Source organism: Lissotriton helveticus, chromosome 8 (assembly GCF_964261635.1).
Source record: "Lissotriton helveticus chromosome 8, aLisHel1.1, whole genome shotgun sequence".
NCBI lineage: Eukaryota > Metazoa > Chordata > Amphibia > Caudata > Salamandridae > Lissotriton > Lissotriton helveticus.
The window spans coordinates 1244477918-1244496776 of NC_136069.1; the positions used below are offsets into that span (position 1 = coordinate 1244477918).

Below are 18859 nucleotides of genomic sequence, written 5' to 3' on the forward strand. Positions count from 1 at the left end.
GGGAGCAGGGCTTGAAAATGTTGACTGTGTGTCTATCTAGGAGCCAGAGCCAGTGGATCTAGCAAAACATGGTTACGTTCAAGGTCCTGTGCCTTTTGCATGGGATTTAAAATGGGCTGAGGAAATTGTGTATTAAAGACAGACTTTTTAAAATCTATTCCACCTCAATCATTATACTCCAGCTCACTTACACTGCTACATGCCCGTCTTCGAAACCTGCTCTCACTGGTGGACGCTTACTGAGACATCTAGGGCCCACGTTATGGAACAACTGGTCATCAATATTCATGAGCAATTCAACCATCTTAATTTTAGGAAGTCTCTCAAAACGGATCGTTTCTGTTCATTTATAATCATTTGCCCCCTCCCACTTTTGTTACTATTTTTGTTTGATATCTTTAGCACCTTTGGCGTTACCAAAAACTTTATAAATAAAGTCATGGATTTCAAAATAATTCAGGTTTGTTCTGGCAGCCATTAAACAGAATGCTGAAGTGTGGAGCCTTCTTGATGAATCAGACATGCAGAACTGGTTTGATGATGCAGCATTGTTTCAAATATAGGCAGATAAACACATTAGTCTTAATCACAGCATGAATTAATCTTCTTGTTCACGACTAGGGTATGTAGATGAGTATTTATGAAAGCAAAGATTTGCCTCTGAAGTTTAAATTCGTAAAATCATGTGCTGACTACTTCAGCACCTGGCTAGAGTTTCTGGTCAATGCGGATTAACTTATTGAACATCCACCACCTAATGTTAGCTTGTTTCTCTGACAGTGAATGGTAATACTTACAATTTTTCACCTCATAAGAATCTTGGGGCTGGCTGAAAACTGAACTGGGTGTAATCACCTTCCTTTTCAAAATGGGTTCTCTACCGCCGCAACTAAATTTGCAAGTGGATGACCTCAGATATCGAATAGCAAATGTGGTAGTCAAAGACCGAGTTACTACCTGATAGTTTGTTGGCCAGAAAAAGTTGTAGCCTTATGAAGTTTGCAAATTGGGGTTGTCCTTGTTATAATACCTGCAGGTATATTCTTTGTCTCTGCAGAATTTAAAGTGGTGTAGTAAGAATACTGGAATTATTTTTATAATCAAAAAAACTTTTTAAGTCATCAGATTTTGTTACTTTCCTAGAGTTTACCATTTTGATGGATTATATGGATCTTTGCTGAGGGACATAGGTTAGAAAAAACACAAATAACTATACCTCTGATGAGTATGATTGGGATTTACCACATTTGTGCTACTATTTAAGACCTGTCCATATCTGAACCACAACTTGTTTCCTGTGGTGAACCACACGGAAGCAGACCTGTATTTGTGGTATTTCGAATGCATAGAATGAGAACTACTTTCTTGCTTTTAGGTGAAGTGTAATGAACAGCCAAACCGAGTGGAGATTTATGAGAAGACTGTGGAGGTGTTGGAGCCTGAAGTTACCAAGCTGATGAATTTTATGTACTTTCAGGTAAGTGATAATAACATAAGAGTTTTAAAACTGTTAAATCCTTTACAAGCAGAAGTTAAGGACCAGATGTCAGTATTGCTTGAGTTGTGCTTCAAATGGAAAGATTGTTATTAACTTGTCCATAGTGTTGCATTAATATTATATATAAATATATTCTGTTATTATATGTTATTGTATTTCACATTTGTGTATCACATTACTGTGCTAGTGTTTTATGTGAGTACTTAAATTTTGTTTGTTTTCTACAACACGGACCTCACCCTGAAAGATTTGAGGGCTTCGCGAATATGATAAATTGAATTTAAATTCAAAGTAAACTTTATTTGATTATGAAAATATCATAAAAGTACGGTGTCGTATATGTATATATTTTTGTGTGTGTGTGTATATATATATATATATATATTTATATATATATATATATATATGTGTGTGTGTTACGTTAATCTGTTAAAAAGACTAGAATTCCTACGTTGCACTGCATATTTTAGGAATTAATCCAACCACAAAGCAGACATCCTGCCCTGATAGCACCTGTAGAAAACCTAATACTGTTCTGCATTTCCTAAAATTGTAACTTTTCAAGAGGAATTAAAAACATTTTAGCATAAATATAGTAACATCCGCTAAACAAAACAAAATGCAATAGAAACGGGCCAGATTGTTTTTCACAAGGGCTTACATTGGCAGATGCACTAATATATTGTCCTAAGGGAAACATCAATAGGCTATGAGTCGAACAAGCCACAAAATTATATATTGTTGTAACGTTGGTTTCATTAATACTCTAAATTCCTTTAATATACTTCTAGCTTACAAAAACGATTTCTTAAGGGAAGCCTTGTCTGGTGTTTGTTGGTGTTGATTGCATGGAATAAAAACAGTGTTTGAATGCTGTTGCATGGTAGACCTGGTGCTGGCGCTCTAAAAGCGTCGCATTGCAATGGCTTGGAAAGCTTCGGGCCCCCTTCAGTGGCCAGCTGGCTAGACGGCCTTCAAAAATGGGTCGTGGCAGAGCAGACAGCCCTGCAAATGAGAAGTCGGCGGAGTGGGGTGGTCCAGGGCATAACAATGTGGGATGCCTATGTCCTCACACTGGAGGTCAGACTTGAAGATAGACCTCCCTGAATGAAAAGGGGCAGAGGCTGATCACGTGCGGAGCACTAGTGATGGATAGGACTGGTGAGTGTTAGGTAAACAATGGAGCACTGGAGTGAGTTCTCTGGCCAAGCAGGGACCTTAAGTGAGGCTGTCCAACGGTGGGGGTGGGGGGGACATGGGTCTGCTGGGATACTTTACAATTTTGATATTCAGGCAGTTGCACAGGCATTGTTCTTGTGCATGGTTTTTCACTTTGTTCCACATCACTCCATGTAGAACACAACTAAGCCTAACAGATGGGACACATGCCTATGATACCTGCCGCCCCCCCCACGCTGGGACTCCCTGCAGGGATGTGGGAAGTAGGAGTATGGTGATGCAAATTGTGTTGCTGTGGTAGGATGGAAGGGGGGCTCAATGTTCAACTTTACTTGTAGACTTGTATAAACAAATAAAGCGCAATTATAAAAAAAGTTTTTTAATAAGGCAAGCCTTGTCCTGCTTACTGATAGGATTCAGAATTAATGGAGACATGCGCACACCCTCCAAAGTAGATTATATGTAAGAAAGCCAGGGACCTTCATTCCATGCTCACAGCTGAGACTGCCAATGATTACACTATGATTATGAGTAGCACAAAGGACCACACTGAAAGCCATAGTAACAATGGGGCGAGCTTGATATAATCCTCATTATATGATTGTTCCAGTTCACTTAGACAAAAGAAAGGAAGGCAGCTCTGGGGAAGTGAAAGAAGTTGACTACAAAACTGATTCTGTTAGAGTTGCAGACAATTTGTGCTGGAATAGCCCCATACACCAGGGCCAAATAAGGCGATAGGTAAACATTGTGTCTAGTTAACTTCAGGCAAAGGAATAATGGGTTTACTACCGAATTTAGATATAACATTAAACAATGCACCCACTGAGTGGTTGGACTTTTGACGCATAACAATAAGGATTAAGACCATGTATTGGTGAAAGCAGTAATGCTGCGATATTGGAAGTGGTACACTTTCTCAAGGGTATTCCTTTGTTTAAACTGCTCGCATTCACAGGCTGTTAGGCCTGCAAGACACAACTTATGATTTAGAAAAATTGTTCTCAAGATCTAAATCTATTATAAAACTTGAAAAATGATCCACCAGAGCTGTTAAGGCCTTAATGGTGTGTGCCAGAAGCACTGCATCATTGGCGGATAAAAGGGCAGGTATTGGTTCATGATTAATTAAAGGCCCATCTTGGACACTATTGACTAAAAACAAATTTAAATTATTAATATAAAGAATAAATAGAACTAGAGCAAGATCACAACCCTGGGGCACTCCACACTCAAGATTAAGAGATTGTTTACACTCTTAATATTGTATCTCACCCTTCGGTCATGATGTAAATCAGATATAAAATTTACTTTTTGGTTGCCTTGACCAATCTGAAGTAGGTGCTTTTAAAAGCACTTGAAAGGTCCTTGAAGGCCAAATACATCGGTCAGCGCTTCGCTACGGTATGCTTATGTATAATAGGATGGAGGTTCAAGCATTGCTCCGTAATGTCTATCCACTCTCTGAACCTATATTGGTGTTCATTGAAAATGAAATTTGTGTTTGACCATTCCACAATCCTGTGAAAAAGAATTCTCTCAACAACTTTGACTATGAAGTCAATAAGTGATATCGGCCTTTAGCATTGTGGTTTAAGCTGATTACCATTCTTGAAAATGGAAACGATAATCTAGGTGGACCAAGATATTGGAAGCTGAGCGTGACAACTGGTATTAAGGACAATGGTGAGAAGGTGTGCCATAAGGTTAGTATTCGACTTGAACAAGTCAGTGGTCACACCGTCGGGCCCAAAGTCTTTGCACGATGGGCTGGCCATTAGAGAAGAGACTACCCCATGAAGCTCAAATATGAGACCATTCGTGGTGTTACCAGGCAAAAAGCGTTGAATGGATTCAGTTGCACCAGCAAAATTATGACAGTAGTTGCTAGAAAAATGTGACGCCCATTTCGTGGCAGTACTATTCGGCCCAATTCTAGATGAAGCCCCCCCTAGAGGCATGTAGTGAATTTATAGTGCGTTAAAATAATTTTTGTTTTTTATGTTTACATACTGACAATTACGGGTCACAATTTTTAGGCACAATCTTAGCTTTCTTCCTCTTTAACGTTTCTTTATCAAGAACTATATAATTGCTAATCTCTCCTTTGTGCCTGGGCATTTTAGACCAGGCTTCTGGGAGGCGCCTTTTGGCTGAGGAGAAGGCTGCGTCAAACCATCTGGGCATATTAGAATCAGGCTGGCAAACAGACTTAAGAAGTTACCTTTAAATCGCCAAACATAGTTCACCATATGACATCGCAATATCAGCTTGGCTAGCCACATCATAGAGACGAGTAGTAAAAAAAATAATGTATTAAGTGCTCAAGGAAAACGCACGGATCCTAAAGCTTTAAGGCGAGTCTGAGGCCATTATCTTTTGTGGAAAGATGTAAATTGTCCCTATAGTGACACTGGGTAGAGGTAGAAAAGAACCCTGCAGTTAAAGGATTGTGATCTCTGAGGTTTTTGTGGCGCACCTTACCCACTAAGATGTGGTTTGTTGGACTACAAGATATAAAAATATAATCAATTACAGAAGGGATGTTTGAAGACTTGTTACTTGACATTAAGCAGCCTCTACTTCAACCATCTGAGTGAATCAGTTTGTACCAAGGTCCTGGAATCTGTTATGTCAGATCAGTGCTCCAGAAAACCGATAGGTCTGTGCAGTAAGTTTCATGCTAGTCTTGCCACGGAGCACTTCGTGCTAGAAGCCCGGTAGCACGCGAGAACATGTTTTATGGTCCTTTCTAGGGGACACACCTCTGTTTATATATGATCTTACTTCCCTGCATGTCCCATATTGAGTGCGTCCTATTTCCTCACCCAAAGCAAATAGAAGAGTTTTTATCTGTTAACCCGAAAATAAAGATATATATCTATATATATATCTATAATATATATATATATATATATATATATATATATATATATATATATATATATATATATATATATATATATATATATATATATATATTCTTTTTTATTTTAAAACTGACTTGTGTGTATGCGTAATGATTTTTGAGTCCCCACAGCAGAAAACAGAAGTGGTTTAGCTGATGTTTTTTTAAGTACAGCTTTTTCCCTTCTGACAGAGAACTGCGATTGACCGTTTCTGTGCTGAGGTCAGACGGTTGTGTCATGCCGAAAGGAGAAAAGACTTTGTGTCGGAGGCCTACCTCCTTACTTTGGGCAAGTTCATCAACATGTTCGCAGTGCTTGACGAGCTGAAAAACATGAAATGCAGTGTTAAAAACGACCACTCTGCATACAAAAGGTGAGTGTTGTTCTTTTAGTATTTTAGGTGTGATCACTTTAAGCCTCAAATAGGCTACACACAATTGTTTTGAAAGTGGCCCTTCTTGCCTCCTTGTTATAAGCCAGTCTTTTAGTTCTGAGGTGCGCCTTATTTATACTGTGCAAGTTGGCTGTGTGATTAGGGAGGATCATATGCTTTTTTACTGCTCTACTAATATTGAAACTTCAAGGGATTCACATAATGTTCTCCTTTTTTGAGTAGCAGCGCATATCACTAAGTAGCCATGTGCCCAAGGATGTTTACTGAGATGAGGTTTACATATTCAAAAAATTGGAAAAGCCAATAGGTTCCACGTTTGGGACCTATTGGCTTTGCCAGTCATCTTTGGCAATGTTGTCCAGCATCAGCAAAATGCATTTTTGCTGATGTTCTGCAACATCGGGTAAAACAAAAAATAAAAGGTCTGATTACGTGGCTATCGCTGCTAGCACAATCCTTTCTTAAATGCATGATGACATATGCACCCAGCTACCAACTGACGTAGGCACCATGTTTTTTCATTTATGGATCCATCCTGCATTTGTGAATATAACCACAGTAGCACATAGAGCACCTTTTTGTAAGGTGGAAGGGCCAACGTCCACTTGCTGCTGCACCCTCCAAGCAAAATAAAAACAAGCATTGACAACACCAGCAGGTCTCGCTTTTTGGGACCCAGTGACTTTGTGAATGGATTTTAGCTTTGCTGTACAGAATTCCCAAGCTGCGCAGCATTGCTAAATAATATATATATTTTAAAACAGTTGCATTATGCTGTAGGCGTACATAGCATGCATGTCCGCATCTTAAAAATTACGCCACTGCTTTTTTTCTTTTTCTTTGCCAATCCAGTAGAGACACAAGCAACACTGGGGGGCAGTGTGCTTTATGGGAACACTGTGGCCCGAAAATAACATGATGGGGCATGGGTAGGAGGAAACAAAACAGAAGGCATTGGTGGAGCACACAGGCACGAGGAAGAGCATAGCGGAGGATGGGAGAGAAATGCAAAAGAGTGATAGAACATTTGGAACTGAAAGTGGGTAGAAGCACCCAGGTGGGAAAGCAGTCTGGGTGGGGGAAGCACATGAGGTCAAACGCACCACTGAAGAGGTCAGGGGAGAAGCGCACAGGGGTGGGAGAAAACAGTGCAGATAGGGGAAGAAAAGCACACTAGGGAGCTAGCTGGAAAACACATGCACTCTTGTAGAGTGCTTAGACTGAAAGAAAAAAGTAGCACCTGAAAAAGCGAGCAGTTTAGGGACACACTAATGCGTCCATTCTCCAGTGAGGGACAAACACAAGAAGAGGAAGGAAACTCCACACAATCTAACGAATGAGAAGCAAACAAGTGAGAGGGACAAGGAAGTCAACCAATGATAAGTAATTGGTGGTCTCTAAGCCCACTGTAAACTAACATTATGACACTCCGCAGATAGTGCATGCTCTGTTTAGTAGGTGAGACCTAAAATGGTCCTCGGGGGAGGAGATCTAATGGGTGAAGCACGGGGAGTAGACAAGGAGATAAAATACTAATAAAGCTAGGTGGGGGAGGAGGAGGAAAGGTAGCATAAGAAGTAGAGAGCAACATTGAGCCTGAAAGTATATTGCGGGGATGAAGTACATGAGAGAGTGAGCAGAGCATGAGGGAGAACCTGGAAAAAACATGCACTCTCATGGAGTGTTTAAACAAAAAGAAAAAAAAGCAGTTTTCTAAAAGTGAGCAATGGAAGGATACAAGATATTCATTAAACAAGCATTTACAATGCAATGGTCTCGGCATTATTAAAAGTAGAGCTATTGGCATTGCTCATGACTTATTTTGTTTTTAAAAAAATCATAAATAAATGGCATTGTCATTTACATTGCCAATAGCTTAATCGTTAAATAAATGGCATTGTCATTTACATTGTGTGTGAGAACCGGAAGTCACATTTTTAAGCACAATAGTGCCAAGTGTCAAACTGTTCTACTGAGTTTTGCACTGCAGTTCTCACTCTGCATCGCACTGCGTTTGACGCTGCACAGCATAAACTGTCGGCAGAACCGGACTGCACAAAGGAGGTCGCATTCAATATTGCATAAAAGATCCCATTGTTTATCGTTCCGCGTGCCAGTATACATACTGCACTGCAATGCACACTGCATAGCCAATCGCAGTTAACTTCCTTATGCATTCACTCCTATGAGTCGCACTGGTGTCGCACTGTATAAAGTACTCACCTCACGAAGCTATGCTTCAAACTACACTGTGCTGAAAGTCAACTTGCATAAACCAGTGTATCGTAGTATGCCGCACTGTCCACTGCACTGTAGAGACAACCCTGTACCACCACCCCCTCCCCCACAAAAGAAAAGAAATGATATATTCTACTCGGTAGTGTATGGTGAATGTTCGCAGTTGCTCCCTTCTTTCGTGTTGTTGCGGGGTTGGCCCACCCATCCGCACCGCTTTACTGCTCGTGTCCCCCCCTCCTCCCGTGGACAGCAGCTGCGTCTTCAATACACATTACCTGTCATAGCTTCCACAAGCGCCTAGATAACCCCCATCCTGGCGGAGTACCCCCACCAGAAACATCACTTATTCCTCTTGCTCTGTGTATGGGGAAACGTTCCTTCATCGACACCAAACAGCGCCCAAAGCCACAAGTAACTACTTGTAATGCCCTCCCCTTTCGAGAATGTAGCGCCTGGGGTCCCGAGAGTTGTGCGATTCAACTGCAAGTCACCACGCTCGGTGTCAGCACTGCATAAGGTTCTGCCCCCTCTATTAATTGACTAACACTCATAATTTCTTTCCACCCTCTACCCAAATCACTGCCACTCTGACTGTACTGCAATACACTAGGCGCTATACGAACAGATAAGTACCCATCCCTTGAGTCTCGCGGCCCACACAGTTGCACTGAAACCACTCATAACTCTCCTCTCCTTGTCCCCCTTCTATATCACCTCGGATCTCACCTGTGTTCCTTACTGTTCTGTATATGAGCATCTAGGCGCTATATGACTCCACTCACTGCTAGGCATGCACCCTCAACCTCTACAGCGGCCACCAAGGCGAGGGCGCATCTCATAGTTTGAGAAGACTGCTAAACTTCAGGCAATATTGGATGGGAATATGTCTCTTTCAGATTTCTTTTCCTTTGGCTATATTGAGGCATCTTGGCTTCTACCTTTTATTTTTTCACCTTTGAGTCACAGCATGGCTACATAGTGCCTAATTAGGGTTCCATTGAGATGTAGGCTGACAGTTACCTGTGTGATGTAAATATTTCATTTTATTGACACTAACATTCTTATTCGTTAACAACAAAAGGCCGAAATAGCCCATGGCCAACTCAAACACAAAACTTGAATTGTTAAAAAAATAAAAAAACAACACACAACAGAGCCTACAATGTAAGCCCACTCTAATTTTTGAAAATTAATTGCTATCGTGAACAAACACTTAGGGACACCAGACAACTGTAACCATAGCACCACATAATACTGTGAAACTATGTCACCTCTACACAAAACTACATAAGCACACCCACCAGGTCATAATGGACTATGCAAAAGTAAAAGTGAAACTAGATTTATGATACCAAAGAAACCACAGGCTGGAAACACTCTAGCCAGAAGCAACAAACAAATCAAGGCATTCACACCACCCCTGCTCTAAGACACCCTGTCCAGCATCAAACCACTTACCGCCAGGCAACGCTATCGACAGAGAAGCATATCAATAAACGAACATCATTTTAGCGAGATCATGAAATGTTTATCAAATGTAGCCCGAGGAAGAGATTCAAAAAGACTGAATTGGAGAGATGCAGTTGTGGTGTTTATTGGACCATTTTGTTTCATCAGCTGTACAAAGCATATTGTAATACCATGTCCATGCCTTTCTTATAATGTCAATAAGTAGATTACAAGTAAATGCAGGAAAATTATGATCACATGAATATGGGTTTTCCCTTTTTTTTGCTCTAGCATTATAATTGTATTGTATTAGCCACCTCTCAACTTTTCGTACACTAAAAATCTATCAAGAGCACCACACAAAGAATTGTAAAGATAGTAAGTGCCATCCAAGTTTTTAAAATTGTTTGCTAGATGTTTCTTTCGCTGATTGAATGACTGTTAAAATAGGTAAAAGTAACTCATGTTTTTTTACAGCAAATATTATCAAGCACAGCAAAAGAAAAATTATTATATTGCATTCCTTTTCGATTATAAAAGGATAGTTAACTTTTTCTTAAAATCATTGAAGCTAGAACTAAGCGTATTCAGTCTCAGTCTTTGATTTTTTTTTGGGGGGTGACATTTGTAGATATAGGCCTGCATGGGGTGTAAGTGATTGCAGGTTATTTTTTTCTGCTGTCCTATTGTGGTAAATAAATAATTTATTACCGGATCTATTTTTCGGAATTAATCAATAAACAGGTAGCTCAATAAATAAGAGTCAAGATTCGAGGTAGCTGAAGTTTACAGGCTTTAATCAGGCATAAAGGACAGGAACAGGACAGCCTGTACGGGAATAGGATGGCAGCTGCCGGGGGCAGGATCTGGGAATTGGCTAGCTTTTTAATAACAGTGCACAATATATATAGTTGAACAAAATACATTACATTCAATACAGTAGGCGTAGCAGTAGGCGTGGTTCGTAACAGTCGCGAAAGATAAGGGCAAAATGATGTAACAAGAAGGCGTGTACAGGGCGTATACATAGACATGTGATCTAAACGTAACAGAATATGTCATAAATGGGGCGGAAACATGGAGGGGGCTACCTGAGCAGCTGGGACCTCTAACCTAGTGGTGCGCGCAAACGGGCAATGACGTGTTACCAGGAAGAACTGGGGGCTATGACTTCTGCGCTAGAAGAGGAGACTAAAGTCTGGAGTGTCAGAGCGACATGTACCCAGGCATATCTAGTATCTGGTGTTTAGAGTACATGTTGATAGAATCCAAAAGTTATCAGGGCAAAGGCTAATAGACATTAAGACTGGTGCATGCATTATTCTACATATGCTGCGTGTGCGGGGAATATTCTATGAATATTAATACAGTATTTCTCTTTCATGGAGACATAAAGGCTAGACCATGACGGAAACTATTGATGCGATTCAGTAGCTTAGGAATGCAGAGAAGGAGGGCTGAACTGATAACTAGAAACATAACATATTCTTGGCAGACTGGGAGGCAGAGCCAGGCCGGGCCGGGCACTGCGTGGCAAGAAGTAAGCTAAGGGTCAGGGATACAGGTGGGGGCTGTATCGCTCCTCGAAGAGGGTTCAGGAAACAGGAGCTGAATCTGAGTCCGGGCCCTTTTGAGGCCTAGAAACGGGGACAATTCAATGAATTAACGTGCACACTGTGAAACGTGGCAACGCAGGTTTACATAAGCCTAATATTCGTTGTATTCACGAGGACTGGATACTGGCATACTAGAGATGGACACAACTGTAATTGCGTCTTTAATCGATCAGAAGGGAATACATGCATATCGATCATGCACATATAACATAACATGGGGAACACGTAGGCACATACAACATGGCAAAATTTACTTTTCCACATTCCCTCCTTGTGCCCTACGTTTCCATCAGGAAACATCTATATTCATGATACCATCTATCATTTCATATAGCATCATTTGCTCGTCTCGAATTGTCTTGGAACGGGACTTAGGACTAGGGATACAAGAGGTAGCACACATGCCGCAAATCGCAGGGCCACATTGTATACAGAGGCAGCAACTGAATATGATCATTACTGCAATACCTAGGAATGACAATACTTTCCATCCCCAGGCAGATATAATACTCCAGAGCCAACCGGACCATGTCCAGGTGCCTGGATTCTGGTGTAACTGATGGGCAATTTTATGAAGTCTGGTTATAGCTGAAATAACAGACGGCGCGTTATTAGGAATGAAAATGCAACAACTAGATCCGATGACTCTACATGCTCCTCCTCTATCGGCCAGTATGACGTCAAGAACGAGACGATTTTGGAGCACGACAAATCTCATAGCAGATTGCTCTTCGGTTAAGTTACCTAAAGCAGAAGTAGTCTCATTCACTACTGCTTCAAGGGTTCTGGTTAACCTACGTATTAACTTACTATTCTGGATAGGTCCTATAAAGAAGAAGAAACCTTTATTAAAGTCTTGATACTGTTCTAGAGTAGTTTCAGTTTGATCGACAATTGGGGACTCGATCTCCCTTCTAGGTCTGACGTGTACTAGATGTGTGTTTCTGTGATAATCAGATGGGGCTAGAAAAACTGGTGGCAGTAGGAAGGCAATGTAACATGTTCCATCCCAATCGAGGGGCAGACGAACATATGCGGTCTGACCACAAACAAAATAAGAATGACGTGAGGCTTTGAAAATAGATTTCCCACTGTCACTATACTTGACAATAATAGTACAATCACTATGTCCTACATGTGCGGAACCATTCTTTCGGACACATAATTCGCCTTTGACTGGTAGTACTGAAATAGCAGGTAAATCTGGAGTAGTATCAGACTGAACATTCAAGATCATGAAATGCGAAGAATAATTACCTAAATCATATACTTCATTTTCTAGATCTAACCCTGTTCTATGGGAGAGACCTTGCTTGTCTGGAAAACATGTTCTATTTAGAAGGGACATATCATTTGAGGATGACGTTAACGTGGACCATGCTCCACACGAACCATTATGTGAAAACGGATAAGGAAAGAGTGGCAGAACTCCCTTCGGTGTCTGAAAAGGGGGGAGTCGACCACACACCCAACAATTAGTGGCATTGCTGGTCTGGTGTGAATAGTGTAACATCCTGATGAATGTATTATTGCGCATAGCAAGACGATAGGATAGCTCGTGAGGAGGCAGATCACTAAATGTGTGCTCTACTGTACCATTAGAAAACTTATTTACATGAGAAACTGGAAAACATAAATGTAATGCATAACTTGTGCAGGTAACCATAAGACTTAAAAACAATATAAAACTTAGAAAAACGATACATTTTATAGAGTTTTGACTAACTCTCTCACTATGGGGGTCTATCTCATACATGTCAAAAACCTGTCTAACCGTTTCACCCGAGAGGGACTTAGACAATTAAACTGGCTGACTTATTTTACTAGACCGGAGTTTTAATTTATACTCCTGTTGCGGAGTTTTCTCTAACAGAGGAACTTTAAGTTCGGAATCAAGTTCAGAGTCTGTTTTTAGGCAGTCTTTAGAAATGTCCTTTGTAAATGTCTTTTCACGAATTCCATGGAACTTCTTTACGTGGGACAGATGGACCCACCCCTTGCGGCCTTCCAACTTCACGGCCGTGCGGGTGGTCAGGAGAACAAGTCGCGGCTCCTTCCAACGGGGTTCCAGCGGGCTTGAACGATCAAAGTTCCTTACTAGCACCAGATTGCCTGGAATGACTTCATGCGGTTTCACCTCGGTGTTGTCTGGAAATGCGGCGGCAACCTGTGAACGACAAGAGTGTAGGGCAGACATCAAGGAAGCTAGGTAATCTGTCAGCATATTACTGGAAACATCTGTAATACTGCGGGGTCTAGGTGTACCCCACATGTTTGGGGGGCGGCCGAATACGACCTCATACGGGGACAGACCTGATCTGGAATGTGCAACCATCCGCATATAAAATAGAGCAACTGGCAGGGCAACTAGCCAGTCTACACCTTTCTCTTTGCATATCTTGGCAATACGGATTTTCAGGGTCTGATTATGTCTCTCTACGAGACCGGCTGCTTCAGGATGGCGCACACAATGGAACTTCCACTGGTACCCTAACAAAAGGGAAACATGTTTCATGAGCTCAGATGAGAATGGCTGGCCGTTATCAGAATACACGACCCTAGGGAGTCCATAGCGGGGAAAGAATTCATGAACCAACTGCCTAGCAGTGGTCGCTGCTGTGTAATCTGGAACTGGATATGCTTCTGTCCACCTGGACAAAGCGCATACAACTACGAGGACATACTTGAAACCTCGACATCGCTCCATCTGAATATAATCCATCTGGAGGACTTCAAAAGGGTGGTCAGGAGGTTGGAATCCACCTTGTTCCACCGGGACACTTTTACCTGGATTGAATTGACAACATATCATACAGGTACGGACTTTCTGCTTGGCTGCAGCTCGTAAATGCTTGTTGAACCAAAGGTTCTGAATACTGTCTAACATAGCTTTTTCTCCTAGATGTGCTGGACTACGTGCGGTATTGATAATGATTTGAACCATAGAGTCGGGGAGAAACCATGTGGCTTTTCCCTTCGTCAACCATCCCTGATCTGTCTGGACCCCTCCTTGTTCGGACCATTTCTTGATTTCTTCGGGAGTAGCATGTAACTGTATGTCTATGACATCTTGTGTAGGGTCCTTAACTGTCATACAAGTAGTCGGATCTAGAGTGAATGTCTGTGTCGGAATGTCTGGAGTCTGAGCTGTAAGCTTGGCTGTTCGATCTGCTAGATCGTTACCTTGGGAAATGATATCAGTAACTTTCGTATGTGCCTTGCACTTCATGATAGCAATAGCTGTCGGTAAATGTATTGCATCTAACAGAGCTTGAATGAGGAGACCATGCTGAATCTTGGTTCCATGAGAAGTCATGAAACCTCTCTCCTGCCAGAGCACTCCGAAGTCGTGTACAACTCCGAATGCGTAACGTGAATCTGTGTAAATGTTTACTTTCAGGTTATTGGCACGTATGCAGGCTTGGGTCAGAGCAACTAGCTCTGCTGCTTGAGCAGACAGGGTGTCAATACGATGTGTTTCTATAACTTCAGTTTCAGTAGTCACTGCATACGTGGCTACTAGTTCTCCTGTACTTGTTCTCATACATGAACCATCCACATAAAGTGTCAGGTCGGGATTAGGTAATGCAATGTCTGTCAGGTCTTGTCTTGGCTTAGTCATAGTGTTAACAACTTCCACACAGTCATGTGTGGCAGGATTTGAAGTAACTGACGGTAACAGTGTAGCAGGATTTAGAATGTTGCAGCATCTGATTTCTATGTGTGGCTGAAACAGTGTCAGTTCATAACCTGTTAAACGTGCAATTGTCAAGTGCTGAGTCTGTGTTCGGTTTAAAAGAACTTCCACGGAGTGTGGAACTTGTACTGTCAGGGAGTGTCCTAATACTATGGATTCACTTTGTCTGATAGCTAGAGCTGTGGCTGCAACTGACTTGAGGCACGCAGGCAGAGCCTGGGCTACTGGATCTAATGTGCTCGAAAAATAAGCACAGGGCTTGTACTGTCCTGCTTGATCTTGTGTAAGAACAGATAATGCAGTACCATCACGTTCTGTGACAAAAAGTGTAAAAGGCTTACTGTAGTTCGGTGTAGCTAGAACAGGTGCTTGGCATAAGGCTTTCTTTAATTAATTGAAAACAAGTGTATGTTCAGATGTCCAAGGGAGGACAGTCGATACGGCTGCCTCCTGTGTCGTTAACTGTATCAGTGGCTTGGCTAGAAATGCATACTGAGGAATCCATTGTCTGCAATAAGAAGTGAGGCCAATAAAAGCTCGTACCTCCTTCTGTGTCTTGGGCTGTGGAAGACTCGCTATTAACTGGATACGGTCTGGTGTCAACTGCCTACCCCACTTGGACAGTAAGTGGCCTAAGTAGATCACTTGCTGGACACAGAATTGTAATTTGGAAGGGGACACCTTGTGCCCCTGCTCGGCCAGGAAATACAGGACGGTAAGTGACGCTCGCTCGCAGTCACGTTCAGAACGGGCTGTGATCAGTAGATCATCGACATACTGGAGCAGGGCAGTGTCAGTTGGCATGTGAATATTGTCTAGTTGTCTCTTGAGTGCTTGACTGTAAATGCTAGGACTTTCTGTGAAACCTTGAGGAGCTCGTGTGAATTTATAGCTCCTTCCATTTAAACAAAAACCAAAAAGGTACTGGCTGTCTGGATGAATGGGGACACTGAAAAATGCGTTCTTGAGGTCGATAACAGTGAAAAACGTAGCTTCAGAATCAATAGCTGTTAGTAGGGATGAAATATCTGGGACTACTGGATACTGGGGTATGATACATTTATTAAGCTCTCGAAGGTCAATCACTAATCGATATACTGGAGGTGCATTTGGATCAGTACGTTTCAAGACTGGAATGATAGGAGAATTACATACATTGGAGTCAGTTTCTACAACCACTCCTTGAGCAATAAGCTCGTCAATAATTTTGGATAAGGCTGCTACAGCCTCAGGTGGCAATCTGTACTGTCTGATTCGTGGCAAAACTATACCTTGTTTGAGAGTCACACGATGGGGTGTGATGTGCATACATCCTACATCAGTTGGACCTTGCGCCCATAAATGCTGCGGGACATTCAGTAATCTTGGATCAAAATCACGTAATACATAGTGACCTTTAAAGTCACGCAAAAACAATCGGATTCCTTCTGGGGAGCAGCAAATTACTGCACCTAATTCTTTCAGTGTTTTAATGCCTAACACATTTTCTGGACATGACTTCGTAAGTAACAAATCAGTAGTTCGGGACAGTGGGCCAACTTCTAGAGAAACTGGTTTTGAAATCTCGTTAACAATAGGCTTTCCTGAAAATCCAAGGGAAACATTTCTAGAGCCTGAGAGCGGAGCCCCTGGAACCTCGTCATGACTGATAGTAGTCCTACTCGCCCCTGTATCAATCAGAAACTTTCTGTCTTTCCCTAATACTTGACTGTGTACATAGGGACCCTCTTGATCTACAGGTATCTCGATGAGAGGCAAGCCTACCTCCCTCTCTAGGCTGTTTCATGAATACTGTTGATACTCTGGATACTCTGTCTGGGCATACTGATACATCTGCTGTGTAACATGCTGTGTTGCAGCGATAGGCTGCGGTGCTGGAGCTGTCTGTTGTGCATTCTGTGGTGACTGAGAAGTCTGTGTAACTTGTTCTTGTCTAGGCGGACGTGGTCTTTCTTTAGTCTTACCAGTAGCTATGTTGTGTTTCAGAACTGCACACTCGTTTATAAAATGACCTGGCTGTTTACAATAATTGCAAGTCCCTTTAACGGGAGCTGCAGGATGACTGGCTTGATTCGGACCCCTCTTCTGACTGTCTTGTGGAACAGATTGTGCAACTAATACTTTCATTTTCGTGTCTTTCATACGTCTCCTTTCGTGTTCTTGCTCTTCCCTGATTCTATTCTGGTGATACTGGAGCATCTGGAGCATTTGTGACGGGGTATTAGCTTGCAAACTACTTTCGACTTTCAATACTCGATTTTTAACTTGTGGACTTGAATTCTCGACTAGTTTAGTAACAAAAAGATGAGGGTACGACTCGCTACTTGTCTTCAGACCACTGTTAATAATAAAACATTTTTCAAATCTAGAATAAAAATCACCAGTGTCTTGATCCTGTTTCTGTTTGCATGCTGAGATTGCATCCCAATCTTCCTTTTTCGTGGCTAGTAACCTTGGCAAAACTTGTATCAATAACTCGGGCAATTCTTTACATTTGTCCCCAAGACCGGTACCTGGTACTCGTATATTATCTTCAGCTTCTAGAGCTGTCCAATCAATCTTTTTCTCTCCCACCTCCCATTCTTTTTCCTTGAGTTTTTCATATACCCCTGCGGGCAACAGGACCTTTAGCATTTTAATGATATCTGGATACGTGTATTCTCCCATACGGAGCATGTCTTTTAATTCTCGATGGAACCCTGCTGGATCTTTGTCGTGACAGGGAATTAATTTCTTCATCTCTAAGAGTTCCATCTTTGTAATAGGGGTGTAAACAAATACTCGTTGCATTTCACCACCCGCTGTCCTAACTGGATGTACTTCTCGTAACGGATGCTGTCTATCTATGTAAAATGATTTACTTTCTGGGGGTGAGACATGAACAAAATGCGGATTCAGAAACGTTCGATATTTGTGGCGCCGTTCTAGAATGACACTAATTAAATCGGTACCTAGACCTCTCCATCTATACTGGAGTAACTCGTTCAGGACATCATGTAACGGACCTGGATCAGAATGCTGTCCCTCATACAGTGTAATGAGGTGCTGGATCATATACATACCCACCAGTCGCTGCTCGGCTGGGGGCAGTTTCAGAAACATTTGTGCCACTATTTCATCTGGAAAAGTGGTAGAATCAGTAGCCCATCGGACTGCTGATCGGGCTAGTTCTTGTTCATGCATGGTACTAAGTTCACTATAACCGATTCGTGATTTCAGAATGTGATCGGTAGCTTGAAATACTTGTTCAAGAGAACCTTGCTCTGGTGCTGGAAGAGGAAAAACTTTCTTGTGTTCTGGACGTGAATGTCGGTCGAGAAGTCTAGTTTTACCTACATACGCTATTCTGGTGGGATTCTCGTCGTCTACCTCTTCGGTAGGAGAGTCGTCTTCTTTCTCGGACACTTGTGCTGCTTTGCGTTTCTCGTGTAACCTTATTATTTCCTTACGAATTTTCTTGTACATACTCTCTATACTAGCTAGTGTCTTGTGTCTTCCCTCGGCTATATGATCACTCCACCTTGTCAGGACTTTCATTTCGGTCAGATCTTTAGTTGGATAATCTTGTTCCCTTATTAAACAATTAATTAGAAACTTTAATAGCATGAGCTGAGTCTCAGCTTTTCTTTGAGACATGGCTTCGCCAATACTTTCTGGATCATCTCCTGTACGGATGAAACGATCTATTCTGTCTAGATCTTCTTTCATATTCGGTAGGGTGTCCAAATACTCGGTCACCCGTCTTACACGCAATGAATATATAACCATATCATCATCGCCTGGGACTGGATCATAACGGCATTCGGTGAGAGCTCGCTTGATATCTGCAACGGACTGGGGTCTGGGCGTACGCTGTAACGCACGTTCATGTAACTCGAG

The 18859-nt window shown here is 41.9% G+C and overlaps 1 protein-coding gene across 2 annotated transcripts in view; it reads left to right on the forward strand.

Moving 5' to 3' along the window:
- Positions 1-18859, forward strand: part of CYFIP1 (cytoplasmic FMR1 interacting protein 1) — a 488976-nt gene that overhangs the window by 70290 nt on the left and 399827 nt on the right. For both annotated transcript variants that reach the window (XM_078658231.1, XM_078658230.1), the window contains exons 5-6: positions 1376-1477; positions 5778-5959. In XM_078658231.1, the coding sequence (XP_078514357.1) occupies positions 1376-1477; positions 5778-5959 (284 nt within the window). The remainder of the gene's footprint in view (positions 1-1375; positions 1478-5777; positions 5960-18859) is intronic.